We start from the raw sequence: 18,616 nt of genomic DNA, 5'->3' as shown, positions 1-18,616 counted from the left end.
CATATCATACATCTGGGGGAAATATCATTTTGCATATCATACATAAGGGGAAATATCATGTTGAATATCATACATCAGGGAAAATATCATGCTGCATATCATACATCTGGGGGAAATATCATGTTGAATATCATACATAAGGGGAAATATCATACTGCATATAATACATCAGGGAAAATATCATACTTGCATATCATACATCAGGGGAAATATCATGTTGAATATCATACATAAGGGGAAATATCATACTGCATATAATACATCAGGGAAAATATACTTGCATATCATACATCTGGGGGAAATATTGTACTATATATCATACATCAGGGGAAAATATCATACTGCATATCACCAGTAGTCCGAAATATCTGACGTTTTCCTGGCTTTTTTATGAATTTGATATTTACCGTGCCAGGAAAACGTCAGAACCGACGCCATTACGTTAACTGGAAATTCGCCGCCTCCAACTGGAGGCGGAATCCCGGGCCGATTTTAAATACTTGCGAGCCGAATTCAATGTTAAACTCATAATTAATCAATAAAACGATGCTTCTTGTACTTACTAATATCGGTTTTATGGGTTCTTTCAACACATAAAAGTGTCTTGAAAACATTTTAACAAACTGTCGAGCTTTGTTTTGAGTCACGTGACTCGTTCGCTCAAATGACAGCGAAAATTCTGTTGACTACAATTGTGTGCTTCTGTTATCGAATTTTGGAGTGGCATTTTCTTTTCATCGATATTAGTAAGTACAAGAAGTATCGTTTTATTGATTACTTTTGAGTTTAACATTGAATTCGACTCCAAAGTATTTAAAATCGGCCCGAGAATGCCGCCTCCCGTTGGAGGCGGCGAATTTCCAGTTTACGCAATGGCTCCGGTTCTGACGTTTTCCTGGCACGGTAAATATCGAAATCATAAAAAAGCCAGGAAAACGTCAGATATTTCGTACTAATCACCAGGGGAAAATATACTGCATATCACCAGGGTAAAATATCATACTGCATATCATACATCAGGGGTAAAATGTCATAAATCATGAAAAAAACCATCTCCGTATGCATTCATCAGAATAATGTATTTCATACTATAGAAAAATTAATTTAATACTTAAGAAATCATTTCATATATCAGGAAGACACATTTCATAACACACACATAGGCTACATCATAAAAATTGTAATGCATTTCTTGTATCTGGAAAATCACGAAAATTCATATCATGCATCAGAAAAATTTATTTCATATGTCTGATATATTCATTTAGATACAAAGACTTTCCAACATTCTTATAAAAGTTATTTCTATTCTTATTGATAGTGGCAACTACATGTACCATATTCTAGTTCATAGCCTGTACCGGACATCTTCTGTAATCTGCATTTCATTTTATATTTATATATAGAAAAACTTACAAAGGATATAAGGTTATTCAAAAAAGTTGTTTTTTCGTTTAAAATTTCATCACAGTACATGTACTTATTGTGATATAAACATTTTTCCAATTAGAATAACACACATCGAAGCATTTCTTCCATCTGTTTTCATACAACCACATTTTCCCTCCTTGTTTTTCCTTGTTTTCTTTAGCTCAAGTGAGCTTTTCTGATCGCCTGTTGTCTGTCGTCTGTCCGTCTGTCTATAAACTTTTTATATTTTCCACTTCTTCTCCAGAACCACTGGGCCAATTTTAACCAACTTGGCCAAAAGCATCCTGGGTTAAGGGCTTTCAGGTTTGTTCATGTGATGGGCCATGTCCCCTTCAAAGGGGAGATAATCACAAAAATGCAAAATAGGGTGGGGTCATTTAAAAATCTTCTTCTCAAGAACTACTGACATAAAAGCTTCCTGACATAGTGCAGATTCAAGTTTGTTAAAATCATGCCCCTCGGGGGTAGGATGGGGCCACAATAGGGGATCAAAGTTTTACATACAAATATATGTAGGAAATATCTTTTAAAATCTTCTTCTCAAGAACCACTAAGCCAGAAAAGCTGATATTTACATGAAAGCTTCCTGACACAATGCAGATTCAAATTTGTAAAAATCATGTCCCCCGGTTGAAGGATGGGGACACAATAGGGATCATAGTTTTACATGCGAATATATAGTTTCTTATAAGCTTTGTCTATTTCCCATGTTTATGTAGCAATATTCCATTATCACTTACATATGGTGTTTATATCTCTCAACTTATTCGATACGCAAGAGTTTGTTCTGCGTATGGTCAGTTTTTAAATCGAGAAAGGCTACTGGCAAACAAGTTGATGTTGCAGGGGTTTGAACATTCTCGTTTAAAGTCAGTATTTCGCAAATTCTATAGTCGTTATAACGATCTAGTTTGCAAATACAATCTATCATTGGGTCAAAGGCTGCCTGCCGTGTTTCATACCGATTGTTAGACCGTTCTTGGCACACTGATTTTGACTGCGGATAACTCCGTTTACCTCCATTTACCTGATCAAGATATAGGGCTCACGGCGTGTGTGACCGATCGAGAGGGGATGCTTACTCCTCCTAGACACCTGATCCCACCTATGGTGTGTCCAGGGGTCCGTGTTTGCCCAACTCTCTATTTTGCATTGCTTATAGGAGTCATGAGATCACTGTTCGTTATCATCACCTTTCATGAAATCAATATACACAGACCAACTGAGGTTGTGTAACAATAATAAGCCTAAATGACGATACACTGGAACACACTCCAGCCTATCACTGTGAAAAAAAATAGATTTGGTAGAACAGAGTTGTCTTTCTTTGAAAAATAAACAACTTAAGTCTTGGATGGATTGAATTTGAGTAACCACTTATTCCACCATGTTTCTAATAAATATATTCTTATAATATTAGCTATGAGATTGATCACATTTCTTTATCTTCACCTTTCATGTAAATTATGATTAAGCTTATATTCAATATCTAGCATATTGTATGAAGATTGCTGAAGTAAGTGGTCATCACCAAATAGTCTACACATTGATAGCATATTTACAACAATATCATTAACACAAATCAAAAATAGTAAAGGTCATAAAACAGAACCTTGGGGTACACCGGCAAATATATCAAGTTTTGACAATAAAGGGTCCTTATTCATTACTTTTTGTGATCTGTGACATAAGTAGTTTTAAACCATTGTAAAGGATTGGCAGATATACCATAAGTTTGTAATTTAGAAATGAGACCATTGTGCTATTCTCTATCAAATGCTTTTGATAGGTCACAAAATATCGTACTTCATGACACCATGGTATGTTTCTAATAATTAGTAGAATGTCCTGATAAGAATCCGGCTTGATACTGATAACATAAATCATTACTATTAAAATAATTACATACATCTCTCCATATAATTTTACTAGAACAAGAGAGAAGCGAGACAGACCTACACTTGCATACTATCGATGAGTTCTCCTATTTAAAGGGATGACGCGAGCAATTTTCCAAAAAGATGGAAGCATATTTTCTGATAATGACCTGTTGAACAACATGGTAAGTGGTTTTGCAATGTTGGATTTAGTTGATAGTAAATCAAATGTGGAATAGCGTTTTCTGTATGGTGCAGTAAATAATGCTTTGATTTGGATTCAGTTTTCCCCCAAACAAATGTTTTTGAACAGCATTTACAACCTACTGGTACTAATATACCGAATATGATAAAGACATCAGTTCTTGCCTCTTTTGGTACAACACTGAGGCCGGTTTTACAGTTACAGAATGCACATTTGCTGTTAGATTTCCCGACAAATACAAATGGGACAGAAACAGACACTTGATTTGCTTTTGTTTTTGTACTGAACTGTAGTTCACTGTGCCTTTTAGACAGTCTGCACCAGTTGGTTTCACATTTGGCTTTCGTCATGATCTCTTCAAGTAAGTTTTTAAGCATTGTTGAAATTGTTCTCCTTAACTTTCCTTTAACGTGTCGTATACATGTATATGAACAACGTCCATACTTCACAAGAGACCCCATACTTGTTTACATTTATTCACTAGCTGCATGGTGGAATTTATTACTTGTGATCGTCATTAAGACTACATAAACTTAGCATAAAATGCCAAAGACAAATAATTATGGGAAATATATTCATTAATAAGGAAAAAAATAGGTAGGAAAAATTGGTATTCGAACCACAAATATGCAATCTGGGCTTGTCCAAAACTTCAGCAAGACTGCCGTTGTACCACCTCGGCTATCCACCCCATGAAGAATTTCCGAATTACAAGCTATCTAAAGTCACCCGTCGTGGACATAGAAATTTTCTTGATAATACGACAAAAGTCATACACAAGAAATAAGTTTTTTTTTTCATAGAGTGGGTCAAGTCTCCATACTTTTATTTACAAAATATATTACACCTGAACATGTACTAACATATTTCACTTAGTTCACAATGGAGACTTGGCCTACTCCATATGAAAATCTGCGTGGAAATGTCGAATTTACTGTTATTTTGTGCGTTTTTCGCGTATAGGTGATTTTAAGTAGGATTTTTTCAATGTTCCTTTGAAATGGGCACATCGAGAAAAGCATTTTTGGAAACTATGGATGGATTGTTTTAACTAGAATTCAATTTTTTCTTTTTCTGGAGAGTTTCTATTTTAACTTTGATATTTGTCCCTCTGTGGGTTCTCGGCTTGATAAAGTCACCCATCTTCTTTATCGCGAAAGTCAAACTTCTCTAAAGTTTTAAACATGAAATTGTATTACATTGAATAAAATGCCTTTTCGAAATCAAGAAAAAAGTAGTATTCCATCTAAGTTATTATGCATGTAATATTCAAAAACATCTAAAACTAGTCTCGCATTTTATCCAATATACATATATTGACCTCTGATATAAGCACTTTGATCACACCGGACTGCTCTACTTGCTATATCTTGTAAACGAATAGCTTCTACACGTGCAAATATCTTTCAATCACGATTAGTTAAGCTAATATGTCTATGTTTTTTCTGATTATCATTATTATTATTATACAAATGTATATCCTAAACTCTACAAAAAATTAACAATGATGTAGTTTCCTAGGCAAGCTATTTGAACTGTAGATGTGTAGGCTACTAGAAACTATGTCATTGTTAATTTTTTGTAGAGGTTATGTCTCTCAACTGATTGGATACGCAATACCTTGTTCTGCTCATGATCAGTTTTGAAATGGGGGCAGGCTACTGACAAACAAGTTAATGTTACATGAGTTTCATCAGTGTAGTTTAAAGTAAGCATTTCGCAAATTCTATGGTCGTTATAACTATCTAGTTTACTAATAGAACCTGTCATTGGGTCAAATGCTGTCTGACGTGTTTCATACCAATTGTTAGGCGGTTCTTTACATCCTGATTTTGACTACGGATTATCCCGTTTACCTGATCAAGATATAGGGCTCATGGCTGGCATGATTGGTCAACAGGGGATGTTTACTTCTCCTAGGATTAATTAAAATGCATCTTTCATGAGCATGGATATTCCAGGACAGATTGAAATAATGGAGAAAGTGAAAAATGGCGCAATATTTGCAAGAATTTATTGAAATTAGATTAAAAAGTCGGTTCAAATCGTATACGTTATTCCATGCAAACGAAGTACATGTATGTGATCTAACGTGTTTTAAAAACATTGAAACATCTGATATCTGAGTCGAATGGTGAGTAGATTACAATAATAATGTTAGCTGCTTTTCTTTTAAAGCGCGATTTGATTGGAAACGCTTTCCTTTCTAATTATGATTTTGATAAGCATATTTCCCTTTTCAAACGTAAATATAGAATTTGAGGGTGTGGCCCCGCACAAAACTGAATTAAGCAAATTTCGTGACCCACTCCCTCCACCAATCTTTCCAATTCAACCTGATAGTAGGTGTATTTTCTAACTTTTTATACAACAAGGGGTTTTATTTACGACGACATACAGTGTACTTGATTAAGCACCCTCATGTATTTTCAAGATTAAAGTTTAGTTTTTATATCTACATTATAATTCCATTTCTATTGAATTTCCAGTCCTTAAAATACAGAATATACGAATAATACTTGTCAGTTCTATAATGAAAATGTCATATCTAAGGTCATTAAACATTCTAAAACTGCTTGTCCAGCCACCCGTACTAGACGGGTCAAGATTGTCCATAACAATGCACAGGCACACAAATCGTCCATCGTAACAGACTATTTCAAGGTCACATCCACCCTATAGTTCTGATTCAGCTCCATGTGATGTTTGGTTAAACTTAATTATCGAAGACGTCCTACTGCACGCTGCAAACACGGATATCTGTTGTAAGACTGATGTTGTACTACAAGTATTGTCAACAAGGAAGAACATTGTTAGACATATAAAGAGGACATCTTACTCACCTTCTACGACCTGTCATAACCGGAGAACCAGTAGAAAATCTAGTTACCCACCCTATCAGCTTAGAACAAACAGTTCGTGTTGATGTTCTCATGTATCACTCTCTATGTTGTAATCCCCACAATGTGTTCGTTTAAAATTACTTTACAATATAATCCTTTACAGGAACGTGTGTTATCTCGGAAACGAGACAAAATCTTATACAACAATGAGATTCATTTACACAGCATATCGGTGGAGAAACTTTCGCCGGCATTGAACATTACTACACATTGTTTATTATTATCTGATTATAAAAAAATTTCGGAAGAGATACATGTACTAACAATTTTGTATCCATATAACCTATTTCTGCGGGAGTGTGTAACAATTTGAGCGGCAATACGCCGGTTTCGAGATACGTCCGAGTTAGTTCCCTTTGGAGAACTCTCGTACATAGTAAGGCGCGAAACAATTTGTTTACATGCGGGAGCGTAACAAATATTCATCACTGCGTAAGTGGATGTACTTAGTAAGTTTGTCATACGCTGTTTAATCACCCAAATTCGAATGTTACACATACTAAGTGATCAGTATTGAGGGAGTAATTAGATACACGAAATTTTTATTATATCACGTTATTTCGTTGGTCGTAAATACGATGTCTCATTTCATTAAAATTCTATCAAACCATTCGCAATGGTACATGGGGTTCATAAGTTTGATTTTGTAATTCTATAAACAATATTACCAAGGGTACAATTATATAAATAATACATGCATATATATGTTCATTAGCACAAAATAGAGGTGGGGACATAATGCATACAAAGAGATTCCGACATTAAAATAAATATACACGTTAGGTAGGACAGCAGACGAACTCCTGGATTTTAGCTAGGATAATACTTGTAAATATGACATTGTTTTTATATTTCCACATTAGTAAAACATTTCTTTCGATAGTATATTGTATTTGCCAAATTTACATATTTAAAGAGAAGCCGCTTTTAATACATTTTATCGTCTTCCTCATTGACTGTACCACTTAGTACCACAAAGTTCCACTAAATGCACCTCTTACACAGAAAAGCTCGTATCTCGAAATTGGCGTAGTAGGCACAGTAGTGATGGTTGTCACGCTGATATGTTTTTCATGAAGCGCTACAACTGTAAAATTTTAGATCATCAAATTTAAAAGATGATCAAAATAACGGAGTTTATGAATTTGCGATTTATGAAAGAAAATCTCGCAAAATTACGTGTGAATATACTTCTCATGCCTAAAACTAATTTGCAGTCCTGCTGTGAAATATTTCTGTAATTGACAATGACAAACATTCACGCTCCATCGATTCTACATATCAGCGCAAGTTAAAGACTCAATTTCTCTGCGATTGTTAAGACATTTGTTTGACAAGTATATAATTAATATATCCACACACAAATCAAGAGGATCTGAAGGTTTAATGCTTGTAGTGTGTTAGATTTATTTCACAATTCTATTACAAGTAGCCACAGGGCATTGGATACAGATGTGTCGAAATGGCACATGAAACTTTGATCTCTTTTACGACTGTGACAGCTGGCGACATACATTTAGATATGTTAGTATTGTCTGTTACATGTTATCAATGAGAATTTCAATCACCTTTAATGACACTCAACACCATTAAATTAATTTTTCACAGAGGATATTTTTTTAAATCAGTAAAATGAATATGATTTATCATATGAAATGTAATTTATTTCCATGATTTCTATATTAAGGTCCAAACAGTGATGAAAATTTATATAGAGTTATATAGGGAGGGATGATGCATTTCAACTTTTGAACATTACAGGAAATTTACAAGCCCCATATTTATTTTTTTTCAAAAGGAATCCTATATTTGTACTTATTACAACTAAACTAATCCCCCCCCCAATATAAACCAACCCATACATCCATTTTCGTTGTATCACGGGTTCTTAAAGTAGAAGAAATATCTAAAATACCTACATGGTAGACTTATCTGATCCCTTCAACTTTCGAAAACCAAGAATATATCATTATAATATGACTAAAACTCATTCCTCCGAAACAGAATAGAAATACATGTATTCTATTTGTCAATCATAGTCTCCACTGGGAGCATAACATAGTTATAACAAGCATGATTTGTTAAACATACAATGAGGACAACATAGAATACACAACATGTACAAGAAATTCAAAATACAGAAGTGTTAATCGACGCGAGGCAGGGGATGAATAATTTGAATTATCTCCCTTCCACAGAGGACGAAATAGACTATAGAACATTACAGTTGAGATACATGTATATTGGTTATTTTATTAATACATTGTATGTTACTAATCTACAGAAAAAAATCAAGGGCCGATGTTAAAGGACGTTCATGTTTAACACGGAGGGAGAAAATGCAATGGAACGGACAGGGATTCAAATCCGGGTCACTGAATTTCTAGTCAGGTGCTTTCGATCTCTGGCCACCGGCGATCGAACCCGTCTGACCGCTACACATTTCAACAGTTGCAAAGTATCTGACAACACTCCTCCTCATATGTTATATAGATCAAGAACCCATCAATATCATTATAACAATAACGAAAAATTATAGTAAATGAGAATTAATCATACAGGTACAATATGTATAGGCAGCCAGTCAACAAGAGACACCAAGGGACAGATCTCTAAGAAAGGTTTATTATCTTCGTGTCATATACTCAAACAGAAAATAGCTTTCCTCCTCATGTCTAATGCAGGCAAGCAACACCAGCACAAATACATATGTAGCAACACATGCACAAAGTCTTTAAAAAATGTAATACATTGTAACATACGGTGACATTTACAACGTCATCTACAGTGTTTGGATATTGTAAATTCACATCACATTTTTAAAATTGACTCATTCTCATTTGTAAATAGCCATAAAAGTTTTTTAATACAATTCTCTCTCACTCTGTCTGTCTGTCTGTCTCTGTGTCTCTCTATCTCTGTGTCTCTCTATCTCTGTCTCTGTGTGTCTCTCTCTCTGTCTCTGTCTGTCTGTCTCTCTCTCTCTCTCTCTCTCTCTCTCTCTCTCTCTCTCTCTCTCTGTGTGTGTGTGTGTGTGTGTGTGTGTGTGTGTGTGTGTGTGTGTGTGTGTGTGTTTTGTTCATCTTTGAATATGATACACTTAAAAGAAAACAAACTTTCATTCTTCTCCTCATCAGAATCACACATACATTGTAGAGAGAACCGTGTATGTGCTGGGATACACCCTGGTACCTTCCAACTTCAATTTCTTAACAATGTGGCGATATTCTAAATACAAACATTTGGAATTTGAAAAGCCACCTAAATTGAAAGTGATCAATTTACATTTGTGAAAAGGTTAATCATCAAACGAGAGCCTTACCTATATCGAAAGGAAAGGAAATGAACACTGTAATGAATTTGTAATGTGTTAAACACAAATGTATATGTTTACAAAAACTGTAAGAAATTAATCAAAACTTCTGAAACGTTTAATTGTTTAAGATAAAATCAGCTATCCGATTGCACTGGACGTTGTTTTCTATTTTCACTTTTATTTTTCAACTTAAAGCTGCATGCCTGATGGCTGGCCTGCGAAAACAATTACTCCTATCGGAAAGTCGGCACATTAATGATTTTCAATATGTCATCCATTCCCAACCTCACATTTAAAGCATGACAATTACAACGTACTTCTATATTGAGAACTAGTAATTTTGTCATAGGCTAAAAGTGAATGAAATACAATATTTTTATTAGGACATATTACCAATCAATTATTATTCACTCAGTCGTCAAAAGAACAGATGATACTGAAGGTTTACAGAAAATCTAACAAATGGAAGTCAGAAACAGAAAATGACAGGTAAACAGCACGTGGTGTATATAATTTGCATAAGTTTCCCACGAGAAGACACGGAGATGTGACAGAACAAGTTGTCTATCAGTTAGTTTGTCAGTTTTGTCACTCCGAAGTAACGACATGCCCCTCAAACTTTGTCTGAAGTGGGTGCGGATATTATTCCATAAACTTAAAAAATGGTGAGTAGTTTAGATACCTTTACATGGACACGTTCTTAATATTCCTTTTCATTTTCTCTACTTTCTGAATTTTTACCTGGATACGCGCTCGTATAAGTAATTAGCAGTCAAGGTTAATTAGTCGGTTGCCGATGGAATGTTTTGTGTGACGTCACTTAAAACACTCTGTACACAGCGCACGAAGTGTTGTCCTACGTTTACCAGTGATAGTATACATAAGAGTTATTTATATTGGATTTTTCATTTTACTGCTATTGAATTAGGTGTCTATGTATTTTAGCAAATCATAAACGTGTTACCTAGAGCAAAAGTCCGTCAATGACTAATGATCTGCTTTAAACATTGTTTGAAGTGTGTTCCGATTTTGGTTCCACTACGGCATACGTTATGAACTGGGAAAACCTTGCTTGTTGAGACAAGTTTATGTGTGTATATATATATATATATATATATATATATATATATATAGGTAAAAAATAAAAATGAAACACGAAGACGTTTAGTAAAGCTTTAGCGCTTTCATTTCAAATCTAGATAGATAGATAGATAAGAGATCACATAACGAATATTTTCGGCGGCTGTCGATTTTTTGTGGGTAGGAAAAAAATCCGCAAAAATTACAATTGCAAAATACGGATATATATATGCAACCACATAAACTGCAAACAAATACCCGATATATGGTATATATATTCATTTTAAAAGAAATGTAAATGAAATACATGTATGTGAATTGTTTGTTTATAATATAGATTTTTTTTTAAATGGAAGCATTGGAGCAATGGCTGTATGCTCTAATTGTTTTTGAATCACCCATAATTACAAAAGCTAGAGATATACCCGGCCTTAGATACAAGATATTTCGATTATTGACCAATCAAGGGCCCAAGAAGGGGCAAACATGCATTGGTTCAGAACAAAATATAATATTGTCATCATCATAAATGTACATTAAAACCACAACCGAATTTTGAATAGCCATAAACATTAATCCAGAGTGAAATAAATAATCAGGTTTAACTGTATCCATTGTCATGGTAAAGAAGTTCATGCTGTAAATTTTTTTAATCGATTATAAATTTGTTCCTTTACTGTTTCCCAAGCAAGCACAGAAGGTGCTATCAAAGAAAGGTTGAATTAATTTTGATATACACTGTAGTTTTGATTTTGATATACACTGTAGTTTTCATTAGATATAAACTTTCATTGTTATATTTCGGAGAAACCAGTACAAATTCATTCATCTAGAGCCTCCAGGGCATTATCTAAACCCAGGGGGAGTAATGTACAGTGTATATATATTCCCCTTTCAGTACTTGGCTGATGAACAGAAACGCAAAATTGTGTTTATTCTCTGATCAAAATGATTAACAATGGAGAGATCGTTTTTAAATATAGATTTCCTAATTTGCCGTTTTGCTCCTCGTTTTTTTTTTTTGTTTTTTTTTTAATGTCACATGTATTTAAAATGATGTCTTACAATACCTGATGACTTTTTCTTGAAAGATCAGGGAATTCAATATGATTTATCTATCTGAATGAACTCAAACCATAACGGTTTATTATGGAAGAAAATTCTCTTCGAGATTGATTGTTTCCGTGAGTAGAACAAAAGATGAATGTAACGTTTGAAGTAAAACCAGGAATTAAGATAGCTTTTATAATCTGATGATACAGTATTATGAACTGCAAAATTAGTGGCTTTTTATGAACACCAAGAATAGCCTTCCATTACTTAATATGCAATGTTTCACATTTCATTTTGTTATAAATTTTATCCATTCCATATAAAAAAAAAAAATTCTTTGTGGAATTGAATTAATTGTAGACAAAATAAATTCAGGTACAATTCTGCAAATTGCAATATTTTGTTTATAACTAAGGTTATTGTCACCATTCATAATGAGTTCTAAAGATAAAGGTGATGTATGTATTTCCAGATTATCAAAACTTTGTATCAGTCTTATATTTGGACACTTCAGGAAAAAATTAAGTGTTGTTTTAGAACTATTTTGACACATGTCACAATTAGGATCTTCCCTAAGAAATTAGATAAATCAGCATTATGATTGCTAGCTTTATTTAGCAATTAACAGTACAGTATATTTGCTACACAATTGTTATAGTTGTAATAAATCTTAGCTTTAAAGGAATATATACTTTTTATGGCACGCTTGAAGAATGATAAATGTCGGAAGACTTCTAATATTACAAGACAGGTCATTCCACAGCTTTATAGCTGAAGGTATTAAGCTATTCATAAATGAATTTATTTTCGCTAATGAAATATCAATCATTAGAATGTTCTGATTTATTAAAGACTAAGAATATATGGCCGAAGTAAGTCTTGCAAATATTGGGGAGGTAACTAATGAACTATTTTGTAAAATAACATTAGTTGATGTATTTTTCTTTTTATAGCTAAGGTATCCCATCCAAGCTCGTTATGTAGTATTGATGTTGATGAAATTTCCATAAACCTATTCCTATTCGTGCTGCTGCAACTTGAACATCTTCAAGTAAATTAGCATATCTTTCCGTACATTCCAAACAATACCTGAGTATTCGAGGACGGGTCGAATATAAGAAAAATAAATTTTCTGCGGTGAATTCCCTTTGAGTGTATGCTTTAACATTCTTGTGACATTTAATCAGTTACATGCTTTGGCATGGATATGAAGTAAATGTGCTCTCCAGCTTCCATCATGTTGGAATCGTATTCCCAAGTGAATACGGGTTTCAACATTTTGAATAACTGGGTCATGAACCACAAATTTTACCTTGTTGGGATGACATTTTTTTCCTTCTAACATCCAAATTGTATTTTTTGCTGGGATTAAATCAATTGTCCATTTGCAAGACCACTGACGAATTTTCCCGAGATCATTAGTTAATGAATTTGCAGAATTGACATTGTCATCATATTGACTACTTCATAAAGAGAAAGACTCATGAGATCCGGGTTAGAATAGGTCCTCAGTAACCCTTGCTTGTCGTAAACGGCGATTAAATGGGGCTGTCCTTCGGATGAGACCGCAAAAACAGAGACCCCGTGTCACAGCAGAAGCGCCGAGCATAGGCCTAAATTTTGCAGCCCTTCACCGGCAATGGTGACTTCTCCATATGAGTGAAAAATTCTTAAGAGGGACGTTAAACAATATACAATCAATCAATCATAAAAAGATGTATCATCTGCAAAGGGCCTTACGGGATTTGGTAAATCGATGGATGTGATCATTAAAACTATCCAAAACTACTTTATTTAATTCTATCAGACAAATAATTTTCAACCTACTTAATCAATTGTTCTGAAATACCACAATACTTTAATTTGTAAAGGATACCTTTGTGTCATACTCTAATGAATGCTTTTGAGATATCACAAAAGATGGACCTGCTTATGTGTTCCTTTTCCCTTTTTTTTTTTTTTTTTTTTAGTAATTCTTGATATCCATACCTAAATTACTCTTGTCAGCCATACATGAAGTTGTAAACTATCATAGAATTTGAACCACATCATATATTAGTTTACCCATACAACCTGTTTTGGGTCAAATACTGTCTGACGTGTTTCATATCAATTGTTAGGCTGTTTTTGGTACATTGATTCTGACTACGGATTACACCTATAAGGAATACAAAATAGAGAGTTGGGCAAACACGGACCCTTGGGTATACCAGAGGTGGGGTGAGATTTCTAAGAGAAGTAAGCATCTCCTGTCGACCGGTCACACCTGCCGTGAACTCTATATCTTGATCAAGTAAACGGAGGTATCCGTAGTCAAAATCAGTGTGCCAAGAACGGCCTAAAATCAGTATGAAACACCTCAGACAGCATTTGACCTAACGACTGGTTGTATTGACAAACTATATCGTTTTAACGACCATAGAATTTGCGATATGCTGACTCTAAACGAGTCTGTTCAAACCCTGTACCATCAACTTGTTTGTCAGTAGCCTATTTCGATTTTAAAACTGATCATACGCAGAACAAGCTCTTGTGTATCGAATTAGTTTAGAGATATAAATACCATATGCAGGTGATACTGGAATATTGCTACATGAATATGGAAAGTTGACGATGTAGAAGTTGAAATCATCCCGTTTTTCATAAAGTTGAGTAGTTAGTTTGCCGTTGATAACCATTTTCAATAAAATATCTAAGTCGAAGCAGATGTGGAGGACTCTGTGGTGTCTTTTATCTCGAGTTCACAGGGATACATCGAATCGACATATTAATGAAAATGATTATTGTTAATAGATATATCTAAATTAATTAGTTGATCATTTCTTCATAATGTGTCCTTAGCAAAGCTTGGCTGACAGGAAACTCTTTCCGGGTTCTCTCCGTCTGTATGTGGCAATGTGGAGTCATGCTTTCACGATAAAACAGTTACGGGTGATTCTAAAATCCCTTCTAAAGAATCGATGTACATGTATACGAAAAGTGAAGATAACGAACAGCAATCAATCTCATAAATCGTATAAGAAATACAAAATGAACAGAATTAAGGGCAAAATACGGATCCCTGAAAATACCAAAGTGGGATAAGGTGCCTAGAAGGAGTAAGCATCCCCTTTTGACCGGTCACACCCGCCGTGAGCCCTCTATCTTGATCAGGTAAACGGACTAATCCGTAGTCAAAATCAGTGTGTAAAGAACGGTCTAACAATTGGTACGAAACATGCCAGATAGCATTCTACCTTAACGTAGAATATGCAGTATACTCGCAAGCCGCAATACTGAGAGTTGAGAGAATTTAAATCAAGCTTTTTATTACAATTCTTTGGTTTTGTAAATATCTTTTGAAAATGTCTTCCACAGCTGTCCTCATGCAACATTTAAATTTGAAGAAAATACATTATCGTATTTCAGTTGGGCTGTATTTTTTTTAGCAATAAAACTTATATCGACCTAGAAATGCAGTTCTGACACAAAATCGTTGTTAATCAGAGGCTGTACAACAGATTGATGTCTTTCTAGAGATCCGATATTGAATGCCTTTTAGCAAATTTAAAGCTTAAAAAATTGAAGTAACATATGTAGTTTTTACAACATTTTAATTTATGGGCTAAGATGTAAAGCATATCTGTGTATCTGAAGTTTGAATCTTGTGTATGAATGGTTATATGCGAAGTTTACTACTCTCTCAAAATGAGACTGCACGTAAAATCTCTTTCCTCCCAGTCTTTTTTAACGAACAGTGATCAATCTCATAACTCCTTTACGGAATAAAAAATAGATAGTTGGGTAGACTCCTGGATCAGGGGTGGGGTAATCAAAAAATGTAATTGTAATTAGCTGTATTTAAATAAAGTGTTATAAAGTAATTGGGTATATTTGTAATTGATTTTGCTTTTAGTTGCAAGTAATTGAATGTATTTAAATACATTCCAAAAAAGTCAAGCATTTTCAATTACATTTTGATTACTTTTTAATTACATTTTTCATTCAAACTTAAACGTTTGAAAATGATGGAATGAAAGTGTCTGATAATAATGGCGTTAGACTGTTTCACTGTCTGTCAAGGGGTGTTTATGCAATAATTAAATGTCTCGATCGTTATCACGATTATATATACTTGATGCAGCAAGGCCACAGTGTCTAGGGCTATAGGTGAAAGAGCTAATTTCGTTCAGATGTGAACCCCTCTCATACCTGAGTACAATGGTACAGGTAAAAAAAATACCGATGTAAAAGTTCACTTCATTCATATATGTATTACATTCAGAACTAAACATGACTTAAAATGCACTGTATTAATTTCATGTCACAGAATATGAATCTGGAAATTTCAAAGACAAATATTTAGCAGAATTCCTCAAAAAGCTTGAATACGAATCAGAGTAGGTTTCGGGGTCATGTCTTTCAAGACATTTTGAAATAACTTAAGTAATTGAAGTCTACTCAATTACATTCTTCAAAGTACTTGAGAGCAATGCATCACATTTGTTAAAACCAATGTAATTGTAATTGCAAGTAATTGACAAATTCATCCATGTAATTGAAGTATTCCATTATATTTTCAATGTAATTGACCCCATCTCTACCCTGGCTATACCAGAGGTGGGATCAGGTGCCTACAAGCAGTAACCATCCCCTGTCCACCTGTCACACCCGCCGAATGCCCTATATCTAAATCAGGTAAACGGAGTACACTGTAGTCAAGACCAGTCTGCCAAAAACGGTCTAACAATCGGTATCAAACTAATCAAACAGTTGAGTCATTTACATGGGTTTTTTCCGAATCATCAGCATATTTTTAAGAGTTATGAAGGGCTACAGAGGTCAATATTTCGGGTCGGTCAAAAACTGTTTAATCTGCGGGTATATATTGCTAGGCATTTCAACAAATAATCAAGGTTATATATTTACATTTGCCAATGCATTTCCTTATGTGACAATACTGATGAAATTGACATTTAATTTCATATTACATGAAGATGGTCACGTGATCAGTCTTTTCATGTGTATGAATACAATCACCGCTTCAAAAGTCAGGTACTTTCACCTGGCTTCTTGTTTATGCAATGTATATAGTGGGGGATTTTAAGGCCCTCAACACTTTTCGCCACAAAAATTTCAAGAATAGAAATAGTGCGAGTAAAAATCCAGATTGGCATCCAAAATGGCCCAGTATTTTGGCTAATTCTCTACTGTCACATCCGCCCCCCCCCCCTTTCGGAAATCCTGGATGCGCCACTGCAGTGACATTATAACAGAAACATTTTTTTATACGCATCAGAATGTTGATACAGAGTTTATTTTGTAAACAGACAAGAATATCATCAATTAATAAAACAGCAACATTAAACAAACCCTTCAATTATTTCATTTTAAATACTTTCTGCAACTACTAAAACAACTAGGCCTAAAACTGCAAATTCTGCAACATGGCGAATTCATTGGATAACTTTGATATTGGAAGCGAAGAAATGGGGACAGGTTTAGATCTATAGGACTTTATGATGATGATAACCTGATGTTTCCAGGCAACAGCCTCACCGCCATGACTCGGCATGAGCGAGGCTGGTTTTGAGGCTAAAAAATTATGACCATGTCAGGGCTATGGAGCGCCAAATTAACATAAACTCAAATAATTGAAGATATCTTCAATTATTTGAAGATATCATTAATTCATTTGATGCGCGCAACAATTGAATTAAAGATATCTTCAAATAATTAATGATATCTTCAATTCTGAATTATTGCGCGCATTAATTGAATTGATGATAGCATTAATTCTTCAGCTGAATTGATGCTCTCTTTAATTGAATTAATGATCTCTTCAAATGAATTAATGATATCAACAATTGAATTGATGCGCGCTACAATTCAATTGAAGAGAGCAATAATTGATATAATGCGCGCATTAAATCAATTGATGAGAGCAATAATTGAATTGATGCGCGCATTAATTCATTTGATGAGAGCAATAATTGATTTAATGCGCGCATTAATTCAATTATTGCTCTCTTCAATTGAATTAATGATATCTTTAATTCATTTGAAGAGAGCAATAATTCTTTTAGAGAGAGCAACTATATAATTAAAGATATCTTCAATTCAACATATCCACAATTGAATTAATGATCTCTTTAATTGAATTGTTGCTCTCTTTAAAAGAATTGATGCGCGCATTAATTCCTTATACAAAAGCATTGTAAATGATTTAAAGATATCTTCAATTGAATTAAAGAGATCATCAAATTATTTATACCGAGCTCTAAATTAATTATTGCGAGCAATATTTCTACTAAATTGATGCTCTCATCAAATGAATTGAAGAGAGCAATAATTGAATTAATGCGCGCATCAAATCTATTATTGCTCTCATTAATTGAATTAATGCGCGCATCAATTGAATTGAAGAGAGCAACAATTGAATTAATGCGCGCATTAAATAAATTATTGCTCTCATTAATTCAATTGATGCGCGCATTAATTCAATTGATGAGAGCAGTAATTGAATTGAAGCGCGCATTAATTCATTTGATGAGACCAATAATTGATTTAATGCGCGCATTGATTCAATTAAAGAGACCAATAATTGAATTGATGATATCTTCAAATAATTGAAGATATCTTCAATTATTTGAGTTTATGTTAATTTGGCGCTCCATACAGGGCACCGCTGCGAGTCTTCATCAAAATCCTACAACTGAAATATCTCAAGTGAACAAAAACTAGGCCTATCTGTCAGTTCGTATCAATTTTC

The 18,616-nt window shown here is 34.1% G+C and overlaps 1 protein-coding gene and 1 long non-coding RNA gene across 2 annotated transcripts in view; one reads left to right on the top strand and one right to left on the bottom strand.

Moving 5' to 3' along the window:
* Positions 1-5,948: 5,948 nt before the first annotated feature.
* LOC130046852 (uncharacterized) lies at positions 5,949-6,493 on the bottom strand. Its single transcript, XR_008795886.1, has 2 exons — positions 6,357-6,493; positions 5,949-6,257 (listed from the first exon to the last, which is right to left on the bottom strand). It is a non-coding gene; the product is annotated as an uncharacterized LOC130046852 (long non-coding RNA).
* A 3,765-nt stretch (positions 6,494-10,258) lies between these two features.
* LOC125648016 (carbohydrate sulfotransferase 15-like) overlaps positions 10,259-18,616 on the top strand; it is a 35,271-nt gene continuing 26,913 nt past the window's right edge. Inside the window, exon 1 of the mRNA XM_048874903.2 lies at positions 10,259-10,397. Within this exon, the coding sequence (XP_048730860.1) occupies positions 10,339-10,397 (59 nt within the window). The 5' untranslated portion in view covers positions 10,259-10,338. The remainder of the gene's footprint in view (positions 10,398-18,616) is intronic.

Source organism: Ostrea edulis, chromosome 6, assembly GCF_947568905.1.
Source record: "Ostrea edulis chromosome 6, xbOstEdul1.1, whole genome shotgun sequence".
Lineage (NCBI taxonomy): Eukaryota > Metazoa > Mollusca > Bivalvia > Ostreida > Ostreidae > Ostrea > Ostrea edulis.
The sequence above is the reverse complement of the archived record's forward strand: the minus strand, read 5'-3'. Positions and strand labels throughout refer to the sequence as shown.